The following is a 21,969-nucleotide window of genomic DNA, read 5'->3' as shown; positions in this document are numbered from 1 at the left end:
ATACAGAGTTGCAATTTCCAGATACTTCTTCCCTTTGTCATCAACCTCGGCTGAACAGAGTGCAACAGTACTGGCTTGTTATTGTGTCAGGTACTTTAACAATATATACTCGCCACCACATATAAACAAAGATGAGGAATTATAATTCCAGAAATATGATTCCACATTTTGTTTATCTGATTTGAAACTTGGCACCCTCAAAGGGACTCTTTAACAAGGTCCCCGGTGCTGTAACCCCCCCAAGCTTGCCTCTATATTTGCCGCTAACGGGAACGGATGGAAGTAAAAGTCTAAGTGGAACTCTCTAGACCCCGTAGATCAAATCAAATCAAAAAATCATCATCAAACTGCAAGTGGATTTCAAATCGTTCCCTTGTTTCTACAGTTCGTCATTGAAATCGACCAATCCAAGCCCAAACTTCAGATCGGTTTGCTTACTCAGTTCTCCGATAATCATCTTAATAACCAATTCTCTCATATCAAATCAATTCTGTCCAATCCGCTTCTACTCTCTACCACAATAACCCCGCCACAACCACACCTACCTTTCGTGCTTTTGCTGTCCCATCGCATATTGTATCTTCTCGTCGTCCATTTAAAAGACGTCATTCCCCTCTCTTTCACTCCCTTTGTACCAATTCATAAAGGTCAAGCCTCGGTGCAGCCTTTGTCCATGCAAGCTCTCGCCCACTCTCTACGCTCATCAACACTGTCTTCGTCTTCGAGAACAACCCCGCTGCGAATAGCTTCAATTACCAGACACCTGTCTACATCCGCGCGCAATATGGCTCCCGTTACCAAGGAGACCGATTACCTCGTCATTGGCGGTGGTAGTGGAGGACTTGCCTCTGCGCGCATGGCCAGCAACAAGTTTGGTGTCAAGGCTACTATTGTCGAGAACAAGCGACTTGGTGGAACTTGTGTTAATGTTGGGTAAGTACCCCATGAAAGCTTATACTAAACCATAAAACTAACATCTCGTTTAGTTGTGTGCCAAAGAAGGTTACTTACAACGCTGCCGCCCTTGCCGAGGCCATCCACGATTCCAAGGCCTATGGCTTCTCTGTTGAGGAGACAGCTCCCTTCGACTGGTCCACCTTCAAGACCAAGCGTGACGCTTATATCAAGCGCCTGAACGGCATCTACGAACGAAACCTCAACAACGACAAGGTCGATTACGTACACGGTTGGGCTCGCCTCACCTCTAAAAACCAGGCCGAGGTTACACTCGACGACAACTCCAAAGTTCTGATCAACGCCAAGAAGATCCTTGTCGCTGTTGGAGGCAAGCCCACCATTCCTCCCGAGATTCCCGGTTCCGAGTACGGTACCAACAGTGATGGTTTCTTCGACATTTCCACACAGCCCAAGAAGGTCGCCATTGTCGGTGCTGGTTACATTGCTGTCGAGTTCGCTGGCATGTTCAACGCCCTTGGCACGGAGACTCACCTCTTCATCCGTCACGACACCTTCCTCCGCAACTTCGACCCCATGATTCAGGAGGCAGTTACCAAGGAGTATGAGAGACTCGGCGTTAAGCTGCACAAGCGTTCGCAAGCTAGCAAGATTGAGAAGGACTCCAACGGCAAGCTTACCGTTACATACAAGGACGACCAAGGCAACGAGAGCGTTGTTAGCGATGTTGACAACCTGATCTGGGCTATCGGCCGAACCCCTGAGACCAAGGGTATTGGTCTGGAGGAGGCTGGAGTTAAGCTTGCCAAGACAGGACACATTATTGTCGATGAATACCAAAACACCGATGTCGACAGCATTTACGCTCTCGGTGACGTTACCGGAGAAGTTGAGTTGACACCCGTTGCCATTGCTGCCGGACGCCGTCTCGCGCACCGTCTGTTCGGTGGCCCTGAGTTTTCCACCCTCAAGCTCGACTACAACAACATCCCCTCCGTTGTATTTTCCCATCCCGAGGTCGGCAGCATCGGCTTGACAGAGCCCCAGGCTATCGAGAAGTACGGCAAGGATAACATCAAGGTCTACAAAACAAGCTTCACAGCCATGTACTACGCCATGATGGATCCCGAGCAGAAGGGCCCTACCAGCTACAAGCTTATTACAACTGGCCCCGAGGAGAAGGTTGTTGGCCTACACATTATGGGAATTGGCAGTGGTGAGATGCTACAGGGCTTTGGTGTCGCTGTCAAGATGGGCGCCACAAAGGCCGATTTTGATAGCTGCGTTGCTATTCATCCCACTAGCGCCGAGGAGCTTGTGACATTGAAATAGAGAAAGAGGATATAGACAATTACGACTACAAGCGTTAATACAAGAATCTGTGAAATAGAAGGAATTATTTGTTATGGCTCATGTTGTTGTGTACGTATGGCAAGGTGACTCTTGTGCAAAGAGTGATGATATCACGAAAGGGGTTGGTTTCTAGGAATTGGTGATTAAACACATCAGACATATCAAGTTCTTGAGTGATATTCTAGGTCTACATCATGAATAGATGTCATCTCTTTCGCCCAGCTTGAACTCCGAAGAAACCGAGCCCCTGTCGAGACCTCATCATATGTCCCACCCTCAAGTTTTCACACTTCAAGCACCGGGCCACGATAAGTGTGCTACTAGAAAGCGTACACTTTATTTTCTCATTTGCAAATTTCTGAGTTGAACTGAATTCCATCACTATTAGTCGCTATCATACCCACAAACCCATTCTTGTCGTCATCTGTCTGAGTAAAGCAAAGCACAATTCAAATCTGACTTTCGCTAGCATTGTCGTAAACAATAAGACAATATCCACGTATCAATTAGAAATTATACAATTCTCAGCTCTCAATTTTGTATCTCGATTTTATGCAACACGAGAAATCAGAACTGTTGCAACATTATAAAAGGAATAAGCGGCTATCGGCGACCGGTAGCCATCTATCTCGGGACCCGATTGACAGAAGTCAGGTATATTCCCTCTTGACTCACTTGCACTACATACCACACATATCCTCACGTCAACAACAACTAATACCAATGTCTCTTTCAAACCGCGCCTATGAAGCAGAGGAGGCCATTAAGGGTATGGATCTCTGGGAGGTCATACCCAACCTCTTCGACCAAGAGACCAATCCCGATGGTATTGTGAGTTTGGGCGTTGCGGAGAATACCCTCATGCACGATGTTCTCCGGAAGCACATCCACGACAACTTGGCCTTGTCGAATCCGGCGTTCACTTATGGAGACGGAACAACGGGTACGAAGCAAGTCAAAAAGACTGTCTCGCGGTTCTTGAACAGGCATCTCAAGCCGTTCAAAACTATTGAGCCGGCGCACATCACCATGACCAATGGATGCAGTGCTGCTATCGAGCATTTATCGTGGGCTGTTGCGAACCCTGGAGATGGGATTCTTCTTGGGCGACCCTACTATGGCACCTTTGTTCCGGATCTTACAGCCCGTTTCGGAGCAAAACTTCTCCCAGTTGCATTTGGCGAAGTTGATCCCCTCAGCGAGGACGCAATAGCCGAGTATGAGAAAGTCATACTTGAAGCTCAAACTCAGGGGACCAGAGTTGCAGGTCTGGTCATCAGTCACCCACATAACCCCCTGGGACGTTGCTACTCTCGCAGTGTTCTTGTCGCATTTATGAAGTTGTGCCAGAAGTACAAACTGCACTTTATCAGCGATGAGATCTATGCACTGTCTGTCTGGACCAACACCATTGGTCAACACCCTCCATCTATTCCCTTCGAATCTGCTCTTTCAATTGATACCGCAGACATTATCGATGCTGATCGTGTGCATGTTCTCTGGGGCATGTCCAAAGACTTTGGCGCCAACGGTATCCGAGTAGGCACGATTGTGTCTCAAGCCAACATGTCTCTGCACGCTTCTATAGTAGCAGTTGGACTTTACAGCTCTGTGTCATCCATCTCGGACCATGTCACAGTCAATATATTGGAAGATGATACCTTTGTCGAGTCATATATTGCTGAGAACCAAAGGAGGCTATCAGCTCAGTACATCCGTGTTGTCTCGTGGGCCCGCAAGAACCAGATCGACTACGCTCCAGGTGTAAATGCTGCCTTTTTCCTGTGGGTTGATCTGGGCAAGTATTACATGGAAAGACATCCTGGGTTAGAAACCGATGACATTACGGATCTTATCATGAGCAAGATGATGGAAAAGAAGGTCTTCCTGGCATCTGGAAAGGCGTTTGGTTCAGAGAAGCCGGGCTGGTTTAGGATTGTGTTCTCGCACAATGACGTATACCTTGATCTGGGTCTTGAACGGGTAATCGAGGCACTGTTGTAATGCTGATTTATGAACGTAACAAGAAGAAGATCATACCGTGCTCCTTCCGACAACGTGTTTGACTTATCATGATTAACAAGTGTCCCCTGATTACCGAGTGAAGCTGAGCAAGATGATGTTTATATAAGGGTGTATTGCCAAGAAATAATTGTTCTTTGATGTGCCTTGCGAGGCCATGAGCGCCTCCCCCAGAAGTCAACTTTGTGAAAGGGAAGAATAAGTTAAAGAGCTGTGCCATCTGTATCTGAGGAACAACTGTATGGGTATCAGCTACAGATATTAAGGTTAAAGACACTCGATTATATTTTGTATAATAAGAATCAGGGCTGTCAGTTCTTTCCAACAATCATATAATAGAAGTTTAGTTTGAGAGGACTGCGACTTTCAGTCAGTGGACATCAAGATAGACTTGGGATGATTATCGTTCTGATTCATGGGGACATTTTTGGTATATTTCTGCAGTTACTAGGGCAACTTTGTTGCTGAAAGCACAAGAAACGGAGTCAAAGCTCACGCAATATTGAATCAGATGTGTATGTCATCTGTCTATATGCCCTCAAGGTTTGAGGTTATCCTTTCTGATGTCTCTAGATACTCAACTGACTCTATACATTGGACTCGCTAACACTCCACCTCTTAATACTTCAAGTGCTCGTGACATATAACCTAAAAGAAATGCTACCTTTATTTCTCCCACTCCCCACTGACTGGGACGCTACGAGTGATACGCAAATTTGAGCATCCAACACTGGCACCTAGACAGAGGCTCTTTGCGAAGCTATCTTTAGAAAAGGACAGTGAAGCCGGCGCCATCTTGCGGTCCACTGTTAGGGGTCCTCTTTCGTATGAGGTGCAAAGTCGGCTTATACAGACGGAGAGTCCTGGTTAGTGTGTGTAGATATCCACGTTCAAAGAGACTGAACTGCTCCAACCGGATCAGACCGGGCCAGTTTCAAGCAACATTTCATCTCCATCTCACGGTCTCGCCCGCACCCCCGGAGGAAAAGAAATGGATGTATCAACCCCAATTGAGTAAAAAGAAGCACGGTCCTTTCTGGTAGGGAACTTGGTGTGTTGTACGACAGACCGGTCTTACAGCACATTTGGCATTAGTTAGTTTCGCCAGTGGGCAGGCAAAGAGAAGAAAACTCTGCCGCCTGGGCATGGACAAGCACAAGCACAGGGCAAGGGCAAGGATGAGCCATGACAGCAAAGACAGGACAGCACTTCGGCGACCAGTCCGGCGGTCCGTTGAGAGCGGGTAGATCCCTCCCGGAGGCCGGTAACCCAATCGGAAGAGAGATTTCGAGCCCGGTGTATCCAATTCTTTTTAAAGTGCATATGCCATCCAACGGCCCTTGAAACCCCAGCAAAACAACTTGACGGACCGACTTTTATATATGGGGTTCCAGTCGGGGAACCAAACCGTTTGACCAAAAAATCTAGCTTGCAGGCTACTGCCGTCTGATGGGTATCTCTGTTTACTCTAGCAAGGGTTTGGTTTGGTCCCCTACGAACTTGAACCCGTAGAGATGGTAGGTGGATGCTCTGTTAGGTCAACTGATCTGTTCACTAACAGAATAAGCTGAGATATCAGCCAGCTTAGAAACAAAGATAGGCGAAAGCAGAATTTGACGATAACACAAAAAACACAAAGACTACGCCGCACAAGCGCAGAAACTACAACAAATTGGCTCAAAAAAGATAGAGTGGCAATATGATCAGTCTATTACCTAAAGATAAATGCATCAAAAAGAGTCAGGTATGACTGCCATTCACTGTTGGGTTGATTCGTGTACACGTTAGGCAGTTTTAACCTGAAAACAAACAAAGATATATCCCTGAATGGTGTGTATGTACACGCACAAAGCATCTTGGCTGTGCCTGAACTGAACTGAACCCTGAAATGTAATACCGATACCCGAATAGAATCTCACTAACAGGCTGACAGCCTTACTGTAACCCCCCTGCCATATCAAGGTCATAGAGATCCTGCACAAGAGAACAAGAGTTCATTTCACTGGATGCCGACAGACAAAATGCATTCAGACATGCATTTCAATGACGGGATAATTACCATAATTCCATGTAATTACGTTTGCTTTTTGTCAATCTTTACTGAGAAGAGCAATGTAAGCTGAGCTGATAAAATACGGGTACGTACCAAACTGACGGGACATTAATAATAAACTCGCTAAAACTGTCGCTGTCAAAACCCCAACTTGCGGGCTGAAAAGAATTTTCGTACAGGGGTTGATATCTCTGAGTACCAAATGCAGACAGACCTACACCAATAGATCCCTCACACGGATATCATCAGCCTCGATAGTTTCATTGTCTAGACACTCATGTCACATCACACTAGGAGTAATTTCGGCCATCCCTGGAGAGAGAGAAAATTTTCATTCTAGGCAGGGCACAGAAAAGCAAACAACGAGAGTGTGAGAACAAGGGCAAGGGCAAGATCTCTCCTCGGGATATCGAACAGTAGTGCAAACTCTAGATCCCCCATCCCTCCCCAGATCCTGCAAGCGTCCACTCTTTTTCACTCAAGGAGCCAAGCTTTATGAAGATCGCTACCAACGTCTTACTAGAGAAATTTTGGTTCCAGGGAGAAAGACTGTGCTGGTGAGGAGAACCGGAGGAACCGTCTGGTTTGGGTTTGGGTTTCTCTCTTTGAATGACCTCCTTCTCGGCTCTACCTTTGTTGGCCTTTTTGCCTCCCACTACTGGAGAGCCTTCAAGGACAGTGAGTGGTTGATCGGTTCAAGGTTTGAGCTTACGAAGCCCTCCCCGCGATAACCGGTCCCTCATCGTTATTCCAAGAGGGAAAGGCCAAAGTCTGTTTGGCTCGCGCTGGATGCGGATGTGACCCTACCATGTCGACATTGTGAAGAATTAAGGACCTTACTAGTGAGTCTTAGGGAAAAGCCAAAGCCTCCTCTCGCCAGGAACATAGACTCTATACCCAATCCTGGGAGGGAGTTTTCGTATGAAGCTATCCACCACCCGGGATGTGAATGAATCAATGAAACTAATAGAAAATGAGGCCGTTGGGTCTGGATCTAGACAGAGACACCATCGAATAGACGCCTCAATTTGCCTCTTTGCGACACAAAGAGTAACAGTCATTTGATGATGCCGTCTTCATCCGTGGATATCATGTAAATGGCTCCGCAAAATCGGGGTCGACCGGTCCGACGCGGGGAACAGGAGCTGGGGAAAGCTCTTTAGTTAGTCAAGTCTACTCTAATGTCTTGGTTTAGTGACAGCCCGGCTCTTGACCACAATGACCGATGACGGAGAGACTATGAACCTGTCTCAGTTGAGCCGACAGTTCTTCTCTCAGTAGGTGCTTCCGAGATCCAGTCAGCCCTTCATGCGGTATGAGATATCTTTCGTTGGTGATCTTTACTCATATGCAGAGAAACAAAAAGGAAATCAGAAACACACCCGATCGCCTTGAGCTCCCTTGTTGTTACCGGCTGCCTCCCCCGGTTGCTGGTGCTGAGATACTCGCGTTACACAACTTCGAAACTCCCAAGACAAAGAAAGAAGCGGGTATAGGTCCGAGAGACAAGACATTCAAAAACAAAATAAAAATAAAAATGAAAATAAAAATAAATTATCAGCGATGAGGCGGAGATAACAGGGTAACAAATTCCTTGCGTTGGCAACAAACATACCTTCATTCAGCCTCCAGCCTCCCTAGCCTAATAAACGATCGTTGTTCCACAAAGTTTCTCGAAGCTCCAGGATCTCGATGATTGACTGAGATGAGAACAAAGATAAGAAGTCATTCTATGGCTTTAACTCATTCCAGGTGTGTTTTAAGCCAGCCACATGTACGTTCAATATTTTTTTCTTCTACAGGGAGAGACAGAGAGATACGCATCGTAAATTGCCTATAACCATGTTCATGCTCATTCTCGAGATACCAGGTCTCAAGATACACCAAGTTAGGTTCCTGAGTCCCCAAGTGCAACGTGATCTACCAACACAAGGCGTATCGCCATTGAATCTTGTGCAATGCCTAATACTTCCACCAATCCAAGTCAATAAAGAACCAACACCCTCGGATGGACCGGCTAGTTTGAGGCTTGCCCATGTTTCGGGGCTCTTTCTACGTAGAAGAACTCTGGCGAGACAAGTATTTCTGGGCTGACGTGCTGGGCTGGTTATCACGTCCCAGCTCTATGGACGACAAGACACTAACTTCAACACTACACACGCTAGCGAATTGGATAGAGCAAACATCAATTGGAATTCATGGCTTGAAGTCGCGAACGCAGTGGAACATTTGTCCCAAGAGACATGGCTGACTTTGACCCCCAAAGGGCGCTCTTGTAAATGGGTTACACCCCTTTGGAAGAGGGTGCCTCATAGGGAAAAGTCTTGTATTGCCTCCTGTAGGCGAGATAACCGTAATGGTGTCAGAAATTCCATTCTTTTGGAATTTAGGGATTGATTGGAGCGCCATTTGCATGGCGTGAAGAGGCAAGACAACACATCATTGTCATCATCAGTGAGGCAATCAGTTTTGGTAAAAGAAGTAAAAAACGGCTATTATTGTCAATACGAATGAGAATTGTGTCAGACGGATTAACCCATAATAGCCGTATCTTCCGTTACTATGCAGTGCAAAGGCAGAATCAATAGCCGGCGATGCATGTAGGCAGAAAATAGGTATAGTACTGTAGATAGATACGAGGGAACTTGTTGCCTGCTCGGCATAAACGGGCGATCCGCCCTTCTGAAACGGCCTTTGTATGTGTCAAAGCGAGAGCCTATCGAAGTAAAAGATGACGATCAAATCAGCATTAAGAACAACAATATCAAGGCGTCAATCTGGTTGAATGCGGTTGTATCAGTCAATATCAGAGAGGTCCATTCGGCCTTTGAGCCGCAGTTGGTTGTGGAGGGTAGGATTCCACGTGGTGTAACCACACCACAGGGACAGGATCCGACCCATCAATTGCTGAGTATGGATATCATGCTTACAGTGCATTGCAGTATTGCGTATATGCCGCAGCAATGTGCGGCATATAAGGGATAATTCATGGGTGCCTGTGTACTCGATCCAAGTCGTCGAGTTGACAACTCCCCCCATTGTAAGAGATAGAGAGGCTGGCTGATGAATCTTACCATCTGTCCGCATGTATGTACCTACATGTGTGTAATATCCTCTTTTGGCCAGAGGCCTATGTGCTCGTACTACGTTCCACAGCACTCGCATGGATGAATGGATGTCCAAGTATCACAACCGCGCTGCCTTTCCTTTGTCCTACATCCCTCTCTCGAGTAACACAACAGGAACCGGAAGACATTTTAATTAGCAGAAAATAAGAGAGGGAAAACTTTTTCTTTCTGGTGATACACCGATAGAGGAAAAAGTGGTCCTTTGGAATGATTACATCGAGAATAGCAATGAAATGTCTGGTCATTGTTTTGTTTCCAGCACATTCAAGATTGATTGGACAAGTTTAGCCAGCCTCTTGAGTCAAGACATGTAAGAGCCTCAGAATCCAATTACCGAACTGACACCCGGCAGTGGGGATCCTTTTCTTCTCTTTGATCCAATTGGTTAAGTAGTTGTTGGGAAAGAAAAGCAATTACTAGACATTGTTCATTGATGATATGTTACAGTGAGTGTAAATGCCGTGCCTTGTTGATACGACAAAAAGCCACCATGGATAATTGTAACCCTGTATTCAATTCACAATGCACAATTCATTAACCAGGTTTACACAAGGATGGATATTCGCAGCGGGTCAGGCCGAAACTGAGTTCAAACTCAAATCAACTCAATTCGACTCTCCTTCTGTCCAGGATCAGGGAAGTTCCAAACTTGTTCCTTGAACCAGGCCAAGGCAAGAATCATAAGTAAGCGGTAATAATAACATGGGTCGTGGAAAACGCCGACGTCACCCAGCGGTCCATGCTATTAAATGGAAGCGACGAAGTTCAAGGTGAGTTTCCGGAAGCACAATCATTCCATTCACGACGTAACGCAACATCCGGGCCGTCCCCGCCGATCAATTAGAACAAGTTTTCTTTCCCCTTTTTCATCTGCTTATCCAGGGACAAGACAATTGCAGGGTTTGGTATGGTATGATAGAGATAAAGAGGATGCCACGTAGGTTGGTAATGGATATACTAGACTACAATATACATAACAACTTAAAACAAGGACGAGAGAAAAGAAGACAAAAGAAGATTCATTTAGTGAAACATCAACTAAAAAAAAAGACGATCGATCGATTGAAGTAAGAGTGAATTCGTAAGCCAAACGAAGCAGCCTTATCCAGGAACATCCCTCTACGCATTTGCTGCTGAAGCATAACATAACCCCATAGTCCCGAAACAAGCTACAAACCCACTTTTGCTCTTGTAATGTACTTGATCCTGATGCAAAACAATGCAAAGCAAAATGCAAATGCAAAAATGAAGAACCGGAATCTTGGGGTTTCACTGCCGGTGGAAGCGAGGCGAGGCGGAACGGAGAGGATCCATCTGCCGATGAAGATGGAAAACAGCCCATCTCAACATCGTCCCATGTTTTAAACGGAGTAATATTGCAGTACAGTACGGATACTCGCTCAGTTTCGGATATCAGAGGTAGAAATGGGCAGATTATCATATGTACGTGTATGTGTATCTCATCGATTTTTTTTTTTGGTCTAGCGTACGATCGATCACCCGGAGAACATAGATGGAGATCTGGCCATGATTTCATAATGTAGTAATATTAATTATTTTTTCCAAGAAGGAGAAAAAACTGTGCTGGTCTCCCTACATAAGTTATGTACATACGTTTAGAAAACTCCACGTCTAAAACTCACGATGGCCGGGCCCTGCCGATGGGAATGATGTCGATCTCGGTCGACAATCCCGTAGGTACGTACTTTTCCCGACATTGAACCTTTTACTCTGAGCTATGCGCCATCTCTCCTTTGGTTGGAGGAGAGAGAAAGATGAGAGATGCCCTTGTCCAGTATCTGGTTGGGTCCTTTACACGCCCATCTACTCCATCACCATCTCAAAACCTTGGAATAGCCCAACAACAGAGATGAAAAGTTCCACTCGTCAATGCAAAGAAAGAAAGAAAAGACCCCTGGAAAGAATTTCAAGGTCCCCTGATCTGATAATCGCCAAAAGCCAAGCTCTCTCTCTCATCCACCAAAAATCCACTCTTGAAATTTTTCCATGAGACACGTGCGAAACCATTTTGTTAGCTCAGATCAACCAATTCAGTTGAGCATCGCCTATGATAACATGAAAACAAGAACCAAGCAGATGCGCTGGCACACACGGACAATCCACCTTTGTTAGTACTAGTACCCAGACGATCGCCTCAACATGGACTACAAAGTTACGGCCCGCATGACGTTCAGACACAAGAGACCAATCCCATTGACCAACCCCGTCGCTAGATGGGTCCCTGTACCTTTTTTAACTACTAGGTTTTCGGGTGAGGCTAAAGAAAAATCTTGTTTGCGGTTACGGATACAGTTATGTTACGGAACATGGAAGAAATAACTCGATCATTCAGATGACACTGACAAAAATGGCACTGGGGCTTTCCACCTCCACTCTGTATAGGCGATGCCCGAATATCTTTGTCACGTCGTCTGTGCATTGATGGAAATTTCGATTATTTACATCCACAGAGGGGGCAGCGGGGCGTGAAAGGGGACCACAATCCCTACTTTGCATGCTCCATTGACTCTGATGGGAAGAAGCTTTTGCACTCAGTAGACTACCATCCAATATTACTGCCTTATCCCTATCAAGGGGTGCACACGAAGGGGGCAAAAGTTAACGAAGGCCTAAACCACTAAACACAGCACATGCCACCAGCCAACAAGCGGATACACATAGAGTTTGACGCCGACTAACTGGGCTTACAACATTGTCAATGCCTTCGGTATACCATGGCAAGAGATGGATACTATCGGGTACAACATACCACACTACGTAGGTGACTCTTTCTTTCTTGCTGTGTAAAGGCGGTGGAAGCATAAAAACATAAACTTGGATGAATGACAGATAGACAGCACACGTTTCGGGTACCAACTTCAACGACGTCTGTCTAACATAGTCTCTGTTTGACTGGCATTTTTAAGACCCGTATGACACAGACACAGACACAAGTACATACACACACACACACAAGGAGTTATACGATTACAGCACAAAGTTGCGAATCTCGGTTTAGACAAAAGTAAAAAAAGAAGCTCCCCCGTTATCGGCAAGGGGTAAAGCCAAGAAACAAGATTGAATTGAATCACGAGGATACTTTATTACCAAAAAAGTCACTTTTATAACTTGTTTCAAGTTTTATTTTATTAGTCAATTAGTCAATGTATTTTATTAGTCAGTTAGTCAATAAATGTCTCCATTCTACTTGTCAGGAAGCGTCGTGCCTATCCATCCTGCTGGGTCTGAACTTGAGCTGGTAGGCGCCGGAGATCGGAGCTGATCACTACAGGTATGGCTCACAGCAAGTAGTCTAGCCTTCTTGGCCAAGCTTCAAGTCTGGGGAACGGAGCTGAAAGGGCATTTTCCTTTGACAGGCAAGTCGTAATTCATCCTATCCTGTCATATTCTCAATCCAGTTCTGTGTATTAAAATGTCCCACCCCTGTTAAAGACCGGTCCGGAACTCTCAAGTTGTGAACTGTAGAGCTTTTAATCCTTGCCGGTCCTGAAGCACATCAGTTTAGCTCGAAATCATGCAAAAAAGAGCCTCGCTGTGATTTTCCTGCTGTCTGCTTAGGGTCTCCCTGTTAACTAGTTAAGCGTTGAGAGAGTGAGATGCATATGTATGTATACGTGGATCCGAAAAATGGAAGAGACAAAAAATGTCGATGCACATTTTTGGCCTGCCTATCCCAGTCGAGCGGCCTGGCGGTGACTGTCCGCTTGGTTGGAAATCCCCCGAGAAAAAGCAAACAAACCCACTTGGTATGTAAGAAGGCTCAAGGATGCCCAATGGTAGTAGGTTATGCCCTTTGAGACAATAGGTGACAAGGGACGGTGACAGCTCAGACAGAATGAAAAGACTGAATAGAAACACCTAGAATTTATGCAGATTTCACATTTCAGAAAGAAAACTTGGCTTGCTTTGTTTGGAGGGTGGGAAAAAAGATCTCTTTGGCTATAGTATGCTATGGTATCCAATCATGTGCTATGCTGTGCAGTGTAGTGCAGTCTTCCCGCAGTTCCTGTCGATGCCCAGTTGCCCCGTAGTCAAAAGCTCAAGTTATACCTCCCAATAGAATAATCCATCGACCGGCTTCTTGCCTGGTCGGTCCTGTACGCCTGACCCAAATGTCCCCAGCCGTCGTATCCCGGTATCATGAAAACCTCCCGTGCTCCCGTAATCCATGCTCCGAAACTTCATGTGATATCAATCCGCCCTGTATTTGGTACAAGATATCCCTTCTTGCTTGGGGTTCATATCCATGAACCCCGATGGACAAAAGAACCGCCCCAGATGATCCCCACCCGTAAAAGGATGGTTGACATGATGAAAAGAAATCGTCATGGATCCATGTTAAAACAAACTTTTTTTTAATGCAGTGCTCCGGTATAATGCCCTTCTTTGGTACAATAGATTCTTCGACAAGATAAGGAAATGTGAAGGCGTTGAGGTGTGGGTTGAGTTGAGGCGTTGTGTTGATGCAATGATGTTTGAGTTGTTGAATAAGTTGTGTGTGTTGAATGAGTTGCGTGGTAATATGTTTTAGGTGTTATTTCGTATGTATGATGTCGTGGTTATAGTTGAGTAGTAGTGGAGTGCTTAGTAGGATCGTCGTCGCTGAGTCCTCACGTTGTCGAAAGACACAGCGTACGCTCGGAGTTCCTTCCTCGCCTTGTCAGACAGTTGGCTTTGCTCTCCTGTTGTTGAGGTGCTCTGCATGGAGCACAGGCTGCTGTGGGAGCTGGAGGGGGTGAGGGATCGGTGGTTGGCAGTCGACTCAGTGCCGTAGGGCTTGAAGGTGGGTTGGCTCATGTGCCTTGATCCGTATGGCTTTGCGTTGGAGAAATCGTAGGCGGGGGAGAGGTAGAAGCCCGAGCTAGAGGATTTCGATGACCATTGGCAGGAAGGAGAAGTGAGGCCGGGTGAGCTGGCTTGAGAAGTTGTTGTTGATGTCTTCTCGAAGTCGGCCAGTCTGCAAGACTCGGAGCAGTAGGCATCAGAAGACGATTGCACTTGCTTGTCGCAGGCAAGGCAGAAAGAGTGAGCCCAAGAATCGAAGTCCATGGCTGCGGTGATGTGTGGTTGTATGAGTGTAGTAGAAGGTAGTGTTGAAGGGGTTAACCCAAGAAGGTGTTGACTTGTAATCCTTTGTGTTCAAGTATTATCGAGTGAAGTATTGCAATAGTTTGGTATAGTAGAGAGAGCAATTAAAGGATCGCAAGTGAGAGAGTCGAGATAATGGTGAAGGAGATCTGAGTTGAGAGGTTCGAGGGGGAGGGTTATGTATATTCTTGGTCAGTGGCCCAGGCACAGCCTTGGTCGATGATCAGTTGCACGACCAGGATGCGCTAGAGGTACTCTTGCTAGGAATTCGTGGAGGAGGGTACCAAGGCACACCTCTTCTCCACCAGAAAAGAGTACGTATCAGTGGAGTGTTGGACTTTGGTGGGGGCGCCTTGCCGCTCTTAATGCCCTGCAGACAGAGGTTAGGCCGGTACGTACTGCTTCATGCTGAGAAAAATTGGTCCACATCGCTCAGTGATGGGACGCCCGCCGGGCGTGGGTTGTGCTTGTTTCAACTGGGTGTGTGGTGTGCACACCACGCCAGGGCGTCTCACACCTCCCAGACATAGGGAGTGTTGGAGGAGGTGGAGGGAGTGCCAGGCCAGGATGAGCATTGGCAAGTGGAGTTTGCATCTCAGTGAGCTTTCACTGCTCTTCAGGGACCGCCGTACGTACCTAAACTGGGAGTCTGTTGCAGGGCAGAGGAGGACAAGACAAGCCTCCACGACAAAGGACCCAACCAAGACATTCAAACACCAGACACAGGCGTGTGATTTTTGCTGGCTGGTACTGCACTGCAGTTCTTTTACTACTTGGCTGACTGAACTGGACTGTGCTGCGCCTGAGCCCTGACCAAGCCAAGCCGTGTTTTATTCTTTTCCTCTGTCCCATCCTGGCCAACGCTATTACTGTACGAGATTGCGACGGATAGCCGAAAATTTTTCAATGATTGCATTACGGCCGGTTCATGTCCATAGTCCACGAGAACAATCACCTATATCGCAAGCTCGATGAGGTGACTCAGATGGGTAATGAGATGGGGACCTTGAGAGGGTCCCGCATCCCACCGCAAAGGCATCAGCCGAGATTTTTCGCTGGCTGGGCAGAGGGTAGCGACACCGGAGGTGGGCAATGGGCTGTTGGTCGTTCAGTTCGTTCAGGTAGCCTCTGGTTTTCCGTTAGCTACCGTGCAATTCTGCACGGTTCTGCCCGCTTACTCGAGATTTCGGAGTGCCCAAGTGCCCCCTCCCCACAAAGATCAGAGGATGCGTGCATCTCATCGGGTCTCCGTGGTGTGAGGTGAGGCCATTCAAGATTTGGCATCGTAAATTGTGCTCGTCTTATGGGAATTTATTGCTGACATTCTATTAAGGTTCCTTCTTGACCCGGTGATGGATGTCCCCGCTCGTTGAATGGTCAATTGATCCATTGTGAGATTGCATCGAGTCCTATGGAGGGGTGTTACAGGTTACAGGCGAGTCTTTGTGCTTTCGCCCTCTGTAATGCAAGTTGCATTTGCGCTGAGCTGCAGGATACTGCTGTAACAGCTGTAACTCAACGCTGCGGCGTAGCGCAATTTGCTTGACGGTTGGTTTGGTTTGGTTTCCATCCACTGCTTAGCCCACAGGAATGGGACGGACGGGCTGGTATTGTTGTAGCCTGAGGCAGAAATATAGATTCAATGTGCGCCCGCAAGAGGAACGCAATGAGCTTAGTGCTTCACAGCTCTAGTCTTTCCAAGGCATAGCGCCTAGTAATGCCTCCTTCCCCACATCCTTGTCTGCCGTCCGTCTCCATCTCCATTACTCTCCACCTTTATTTCAACTTTGGCTGCTTCACTTTTGTTCTCCACTTTGAGCACGCAAAATAACCATTGATTTCAACAACGTGCTTCAGTTTAATGCTCCGTTCAGGTCAGTCAGGTCAGGTTCAGGAGGCTCAGGGTTCGGGATCAACATACCCTCCAACAGATACGGAGTAGTTGCTCTCCGATATACTGCCGGAAATAGGAGAATTCTTTTGAGTTATCATAAAGCAGTTGTATCCGATTGTACACGCAGTTGCACAAATGGCATAGATAATCTCAAGGGACCAAATTAAGAAACAGACTCGGCTGTTGATAACAGCATTGTACATACTGTATCTTTGTCTTCATAATGACGACAATCTCGCTTCCTGGGCATTGTATCAAATTGAGGGCAGTACCATCATAATTCTGTGTCTATTGAACCAAAAGTATCTGATATCTTTTACCGCTCAGTATCATCAAGAACACAACCTCCTTCAGCATGGCACAACAGTAACCACCTGGCTCCTGACTCTAGCTGTCTATTGACTCCATAGCTATAGCCATAGGGCTAGACTTTGCCGAAGCAGACGCGCAATCGAAGTTTGTGAGACGCTCGAAACGCTCATCGCGACAGCAAGTGACGCCATCTTTCGCAACTGTGTTGCCGGATTACATGTCTGTTCTGTCCAGCCCAGATAATGTGCTCATCCAACTACTGTATCAAACCATACAATGCCCCTCTACCGGGTTTATGGATACTCTACTGCACAGTATTATCTGCAGCAATAACCAGTTTCGACTGCCGCTCTGCCACTATCAAAAGGATGCGCTAGGCCCATCACACCTTGATAGCCAACAAGCCAATGGCCATCAAGCTCCTCACCACAATCCTTCACTTTTTACTCACTTCTCACAAAGTTCTGTTTTACTTTTCGCCTTCACATAAACTAAATTAACTCAAGAGGTACACTACCTTGAGGAGGCGACCGTTGATGAAACCACAAAGTCTCTAATACTGAACTAAACCAACACCGTCCAACTGTTGGGTTACAGTAGACCCAGACCCAAAAACATCTCAACCACAATCACAATCCGTGCATATGCTTAGGTATGTTCGCCACCAAGCAATAGTTTAGTTTACTTTTTCACTTGATGGTGGTGTTAGTGTTTGGAACCAACCCCAACCCAAACACAGATCACCAGTGGGAGATCAACCATCCTTCAGGAACATGCCTGGACCCTGGATTTGGATTGTTATAGATTCTGCAATAGAAACAAGATCAAATTCTTCATCTCGTCGCCACAAGCCACATTTTGACGCATATTGATCTCATCGAGGCTTACTTTCTTTTCTTCTTCCTTTCTCCTTTACATAAATTGCCCGAGCGGTTATCGTGCAGCGCAGCTCATTGTCTCACCCATAGTACAGGAATCGCCTCCATTTGAATGTCACTCAGAGCCGAGTAGAGTAGGAGATATGGGAAGATCACACAGCAGCAGTGCCTATTGAACAGAGAGACCAGCCAGATACTCGGTTCTCTTGAAGCAAACCCCGCTTACAACCAAGTACTACTAATCTCTAGACTCTTTACTTTGGAACATCGTCCATCATGACCCCTCTTTCTATCACGTCTCATCTCCTGAAGTAACTAGTGCTTGTGTCAATTGAAGCGTCGATGACATGAACGGGCCTTTTACGAGTCAAACTAGCTGGTTGCGCATTGAACATCTCTTTATTTACCCCAGGTTCTCACCGGGGAATTGCGCTATCCTGTCATGTCAGTCGGAGGATTGATTTGAAATGAAAAAGTGGTCGCGCCTGTATCGTGATCATCATCAACTAATAGTTAGTAACTAAAACTACCTACGGAGGCAGTAAAACAGCAAAATGCAGTGCTGATCCCCTTTGGACGCTGTCGCTGCGCAGCTCTACAAAACCATTCCTTTTTTGATCAGGACTGCGTCTGGGGGCGGAGACGGACAAGGGACGGGGGGCTTTTCAGAGCGAATCACTTGTTGTTCTTGATCTGCAACCTCCATCCAACTGCGTCCCCGGTCCTGATACTGCCGCCTGACCACATATTCCAACCTCTTTTTGAAAACAACAAGGTCGCATCGTGTGCAACTAGCACGCCCTCTGATACCATACTCCTAGTATAATGCAGCGGGTTAATACTCTCTGTTTCGCTCTGGGGTGCATAGGCAGGCGCTGTTGAAGAAAATGGTCGCTTATTGCAGTAATTCCTGTCCCATGCTAGGCTTGACGAGTTTCTGATACCACGTACTTCCCCGGATTCTTGTGGAATGGGCCATTCAGGACCTTGTCACGATACTAGCGAGCATGCATAATCAGTTCGGTGATATTCCCGCACTCTCAGAAATATCTACTTCTTGTCAGTTTATCACGTCTTATCTTGTCATGTCTCGGGGCAGACAGTAGAATCCCCACTGAGCAACATCAACCCTAGGTAGTCCGATGATGCTGATAACTGAGACTGAAGACGCAATGAAACGCAATTTATCCAGGATAACCAATCTCATGGCAGACAGTGGGCATATTAGTTGGGATTTGCCAATCATCAGGTTTTTGCTCGGCATATCGCGGCACTCAGACGGGGTTTCATTCGGCTCTTCCATGGTTATAGGGCCTCAAAAGTTATTCCCCTCAAACTAAGGTTTTTCTACCAATTGATCCATGAGGTTTTTTCTTTTCTTTGTTTGCGTTATTGATGCCCATAACAATTAACAATTTGGGTCTTTGCACCCGAAAGTCTAATCCATATGCATTGCGTTCTATGAGGAGTCCAACGGCAATTCATGATCGAATCACAACCTCACACAACAGTCAAGTGCTGATCTTACAACGCGTCTTGTCTCCAGCGCGTTGACGATCAGGCATGAATTAATGAATCAATGAATCAAGGTGAAGTTTGAGAGTCAGGGTCAGAGACGGAGTCATTTATCACTTTAATTCCACTTGTATCGCGACGGTTGGATGGAACTAAGTTGGTTATTAGTCAGTCGTGATACTTCCCCACGTAGTTAATTGATTCATTGATTAAAAGATAGCTCGGGTTACATCAGTCATGACGGCTTCTCCAGATGGAGATCCAACGCCCGCAAACACTATCATCAGCAAAAGATATAGCGCATATTAACTAAAATGTGCCTGTATTATTGATAAGATAGACAACCGAGAAGAGAGGGTCCCAAAAGTTTTCCCCCCACGATTTCCCATCGTTACCTTGGTTTAGCTCGTCGGACAAAGTGACGAGATAGGAAGCATGGTCCTTTCTACGGCTGCGGTTGAAGCCGCTCGCGCAATCCCCCTGCCAGGACCTGAACTCTATTTTCGCTGTAAGTCGAAATCTGGGAGTCTAGACCGATGAGGATTTTCCCCTGGTTCATCGTCAACGCCGAGAATCGTTATACGTTTATCGTGGGAGTTTTTTTTTTTTTTATCATCGTCGTCGTCGGCCTTGACGTAGTCTCTGCTTACACACACATGACAGCAGGCCTAAAAACTTACGCTAACTTGTTATTGTTGATTATATTTACAGGGGACAGGGCTTGATGCACTGGCCACGCGGGAGCTGGGGAGCTCTCTCCACTAACTCGAAAAGATTTCGGCGCTGAAGGGTTCAGATCTTGGATCGTGTATGGGACGGGAGTATGAACAATGAACAAGTCCAAGGCGATCCCGATTCTTTCCTGGCAATTTTTGCTGGTTAGTCTGTGCAGCAGCAGAGTTATCTTCGGTACAGGACAACTTGTAGTACTAAGACTGCTGCTGCCAATGTCACACGGATCTACCAGCCCATCTCGTGTAAGCCAATATCCAAAAGGATGTATTACTGATAATCGATTCGTCCACAGGTAACCCTGGTCTATAGCTCAATAATTCCCAAACGAGATTACCGCACGAACATGTCAGCAATGTCTTTCCAAGTCGAGTCTCTGTGGCGTTTATTCTCTTTCCAAAAATGAAAAGGATGCGCAGCCTCAACTACGCCTTCGGTCCAACCATTTCGAACCAAGACATGCAGAGTCACATCGTCAAGTCGAAAAATGCAGCGCATCACCGGAATAGGAGACGAACCATCTCAGCTGAGGGTGTTCGAACTACTACAAGGATTAATGCGCTTCACCTGAGGGAAACATCTCAGGATTGGGCGTGATCTGCCACTACTGGTGGGATCACTGATCACCTCACCCTCTGATCAGGCTGACCAGCTTGGCCAAGAAGCTTCTAGCTTAGCTTGTCAGCCTGCCAGCCCCCATCTTGAAGAGCAAGACGGACAAGAACAAAGTCCGTGCCTAGCCTGATGATGGACTTTGTCGAGTAAAGATAGGATCGTGGTCCAGCCCGGCTAACTAACTAAAAAGAAGACTGCAGCAGATAAATGTCCCCTCAATGGGATTCATCAAGTGGAAGAACAATTCCACTGGTCTCAACGCTAAGGTTGTCGGGCAAGTGACTGATACAGCGCTACAATTCTCGATCTACGAAAAAGAAACGACTAACTTTACAGATCGCTCGCCTAGGATGACGCGAGAGCAACCGTACCGCACCGCACCGCCGCAGACGGCGGCAGCGCATCGTCAAGGTCAAGGGTAAGGGTCCAAGAGAGAGAGCTTGGACAGAAGGCTAGGGCAATGTCGGTTGTTTAAAAGACCCAATATACACAAGATTACTATTCATTCATCGCCTGGATAAGGTTATCCCGACAGCTTGAAGCATTTTTGTTATCATTCATCTGCCGATAATACGGCGTCGGCTTGAGTCGGTTCCTGTTACAGTATTTGTGCCGAGGAATCAAGTACTACTCTACGTACAATCTGTGCCTTGCAGCATCAACCATGGAAAAGGGTCTGGTCGGGTGCTACTCCGAAATCTCTCATGCATGTCAATATTGCGGGCTTTAGAAGAGGCAACCAACAGACTTGCAGTGCAGGCTCAAAACAGCCAGCCGCATCCTGGAATTGTGCGATAAGACCCGATTCTTCAGGGTGGTGGTGTGTTGGTGGTGTGGTATGACTGCGATTGATGGCGTGGCCTCGTGCACCAAGGGTAACATAAAGAAAGGCCAGGTGAGCCATCTCATTCGTTGAATAACCACCATGATCTGACAGCAACTGAGATTGAACCTTAGATTGATTAATTTTTCCAACATCTTGTCCAAAATTTTTCAAGTCTCCTGAGTCTAACTTCTTCCCCCCTGTCCCGTGTCTCTGAAGCCTGGCAGGACATCTGATCCTTTCTACGGGTATTGCTAGCCTTTTGTTGGCATCCATCGGGCTATGCCAAGAGATATCCCCAGAGTTGCCTGCACTTAATAAGGCATCAGGGTTCCCTGACAGATAGGATAGGGGACCGGGATGACAGGAATATCTTGGACAGAGACTTCTGCCAAGTTGGGCATGATCTGCAATACCCTATCGCTCGCTACCTTGCCTTTCCAAGGTTAGAGCGGCAGGTTGCTGTCTAATGGCACACCACGAAGAGACAGACTGCAGTAGCCTCCAAAGTCCAAGGCCTTAAATCGAGAAGGAGCTTTTATTGGTGTTTTCATAGTCTTTGTAACTGACTACTGGATTCCCGCTTTCGTGTCTCCTCTTATTAGTTATGGTATCATTCA

At 46.6% G+C, this 21,969-nt stretch overlaps 3 protein-coding genes across 3 annotated transcripts; 2 read left to right on the top strand and 1 right to left on the bottom strand.

Annotated features, from left to right (window-relative positions):
• Positions 1 to 784: 784 nt before the first annotated feature.
• EDB82DRAFT_435348 (uncharacterized protein) lies at positions 785 to 2,247 on the top strand (the record flags this gene model as incomplete). The annotated part of the gene is made up of 2 exons (XM_025737923.2): positions 785 to 933; positions 987 to 2,247. 2 exons carry the CDS (start codon positions 785 to 787, stop codon positions 2,245 to 2,247), a joined length of 1,410 nt encoding a protein of 469 aa, XP_025592735.2.
• Positions 2,248 to 2,991: 744 nt separating this feature from the next.
• On the top strand, positions 2,992 to 4,272 carry EDB82DRAFT_548210 (pyridoxal phosphate-dependent transferase; the record flags this gene model as incomplete). Its single annotated transcript, XM_025737922.1, has 1 exon — positions 2,992 to 4,272. The coding sequence occupies one exon, from the start codon at positions 2,992 to 2,994 to the stop codon at positions 4,270 to 4,272; it is 1,281 nt and encodes a 426-aa protein (XP_025592734.1).
• A 9,804-nt stretch (positions 4,273 to 14,076) lies between these two features.
• Positions 14,077 to 14,541, bottom strand: EDB82DRAFT_529516 (uncharacterized protein; the record flags this gene model as incomplete). The annotated part of the gene is made up of 1 exon (XM_025737918.1): positions 14,077 to 14,541. One exon carries the CDS (start codon positions 14,539 to 14,541, stop codon positions 14,077 to 14,079), a length of 465 nt encoding a protein of 154 aa, XP_025592731.1.
• Positions 14,542 to 21,969: the final 7,428 nt, after the last annotated feature.

Source organism: Fusarium venenatum (assembly GCF_020744135.1).
Source record: "Fusarium venenatum strain MPI-CAGE-CH-0201 chromosome Unknown EDB82scaffold_4, whole genome shotgun sequence".
Taxonomy (NCBI): Eukaryota; Fungi; Ascomycota; class Sordariomycetes; order Hypocreales; family Nectriaceae; genus Fusarium; species Fusarium venenatum.
The sequence above is the reverse complement of the archived record's forward strand: the minus strand, read 5'-3'. Positions and strand labels throughout refer to the sequence as shown.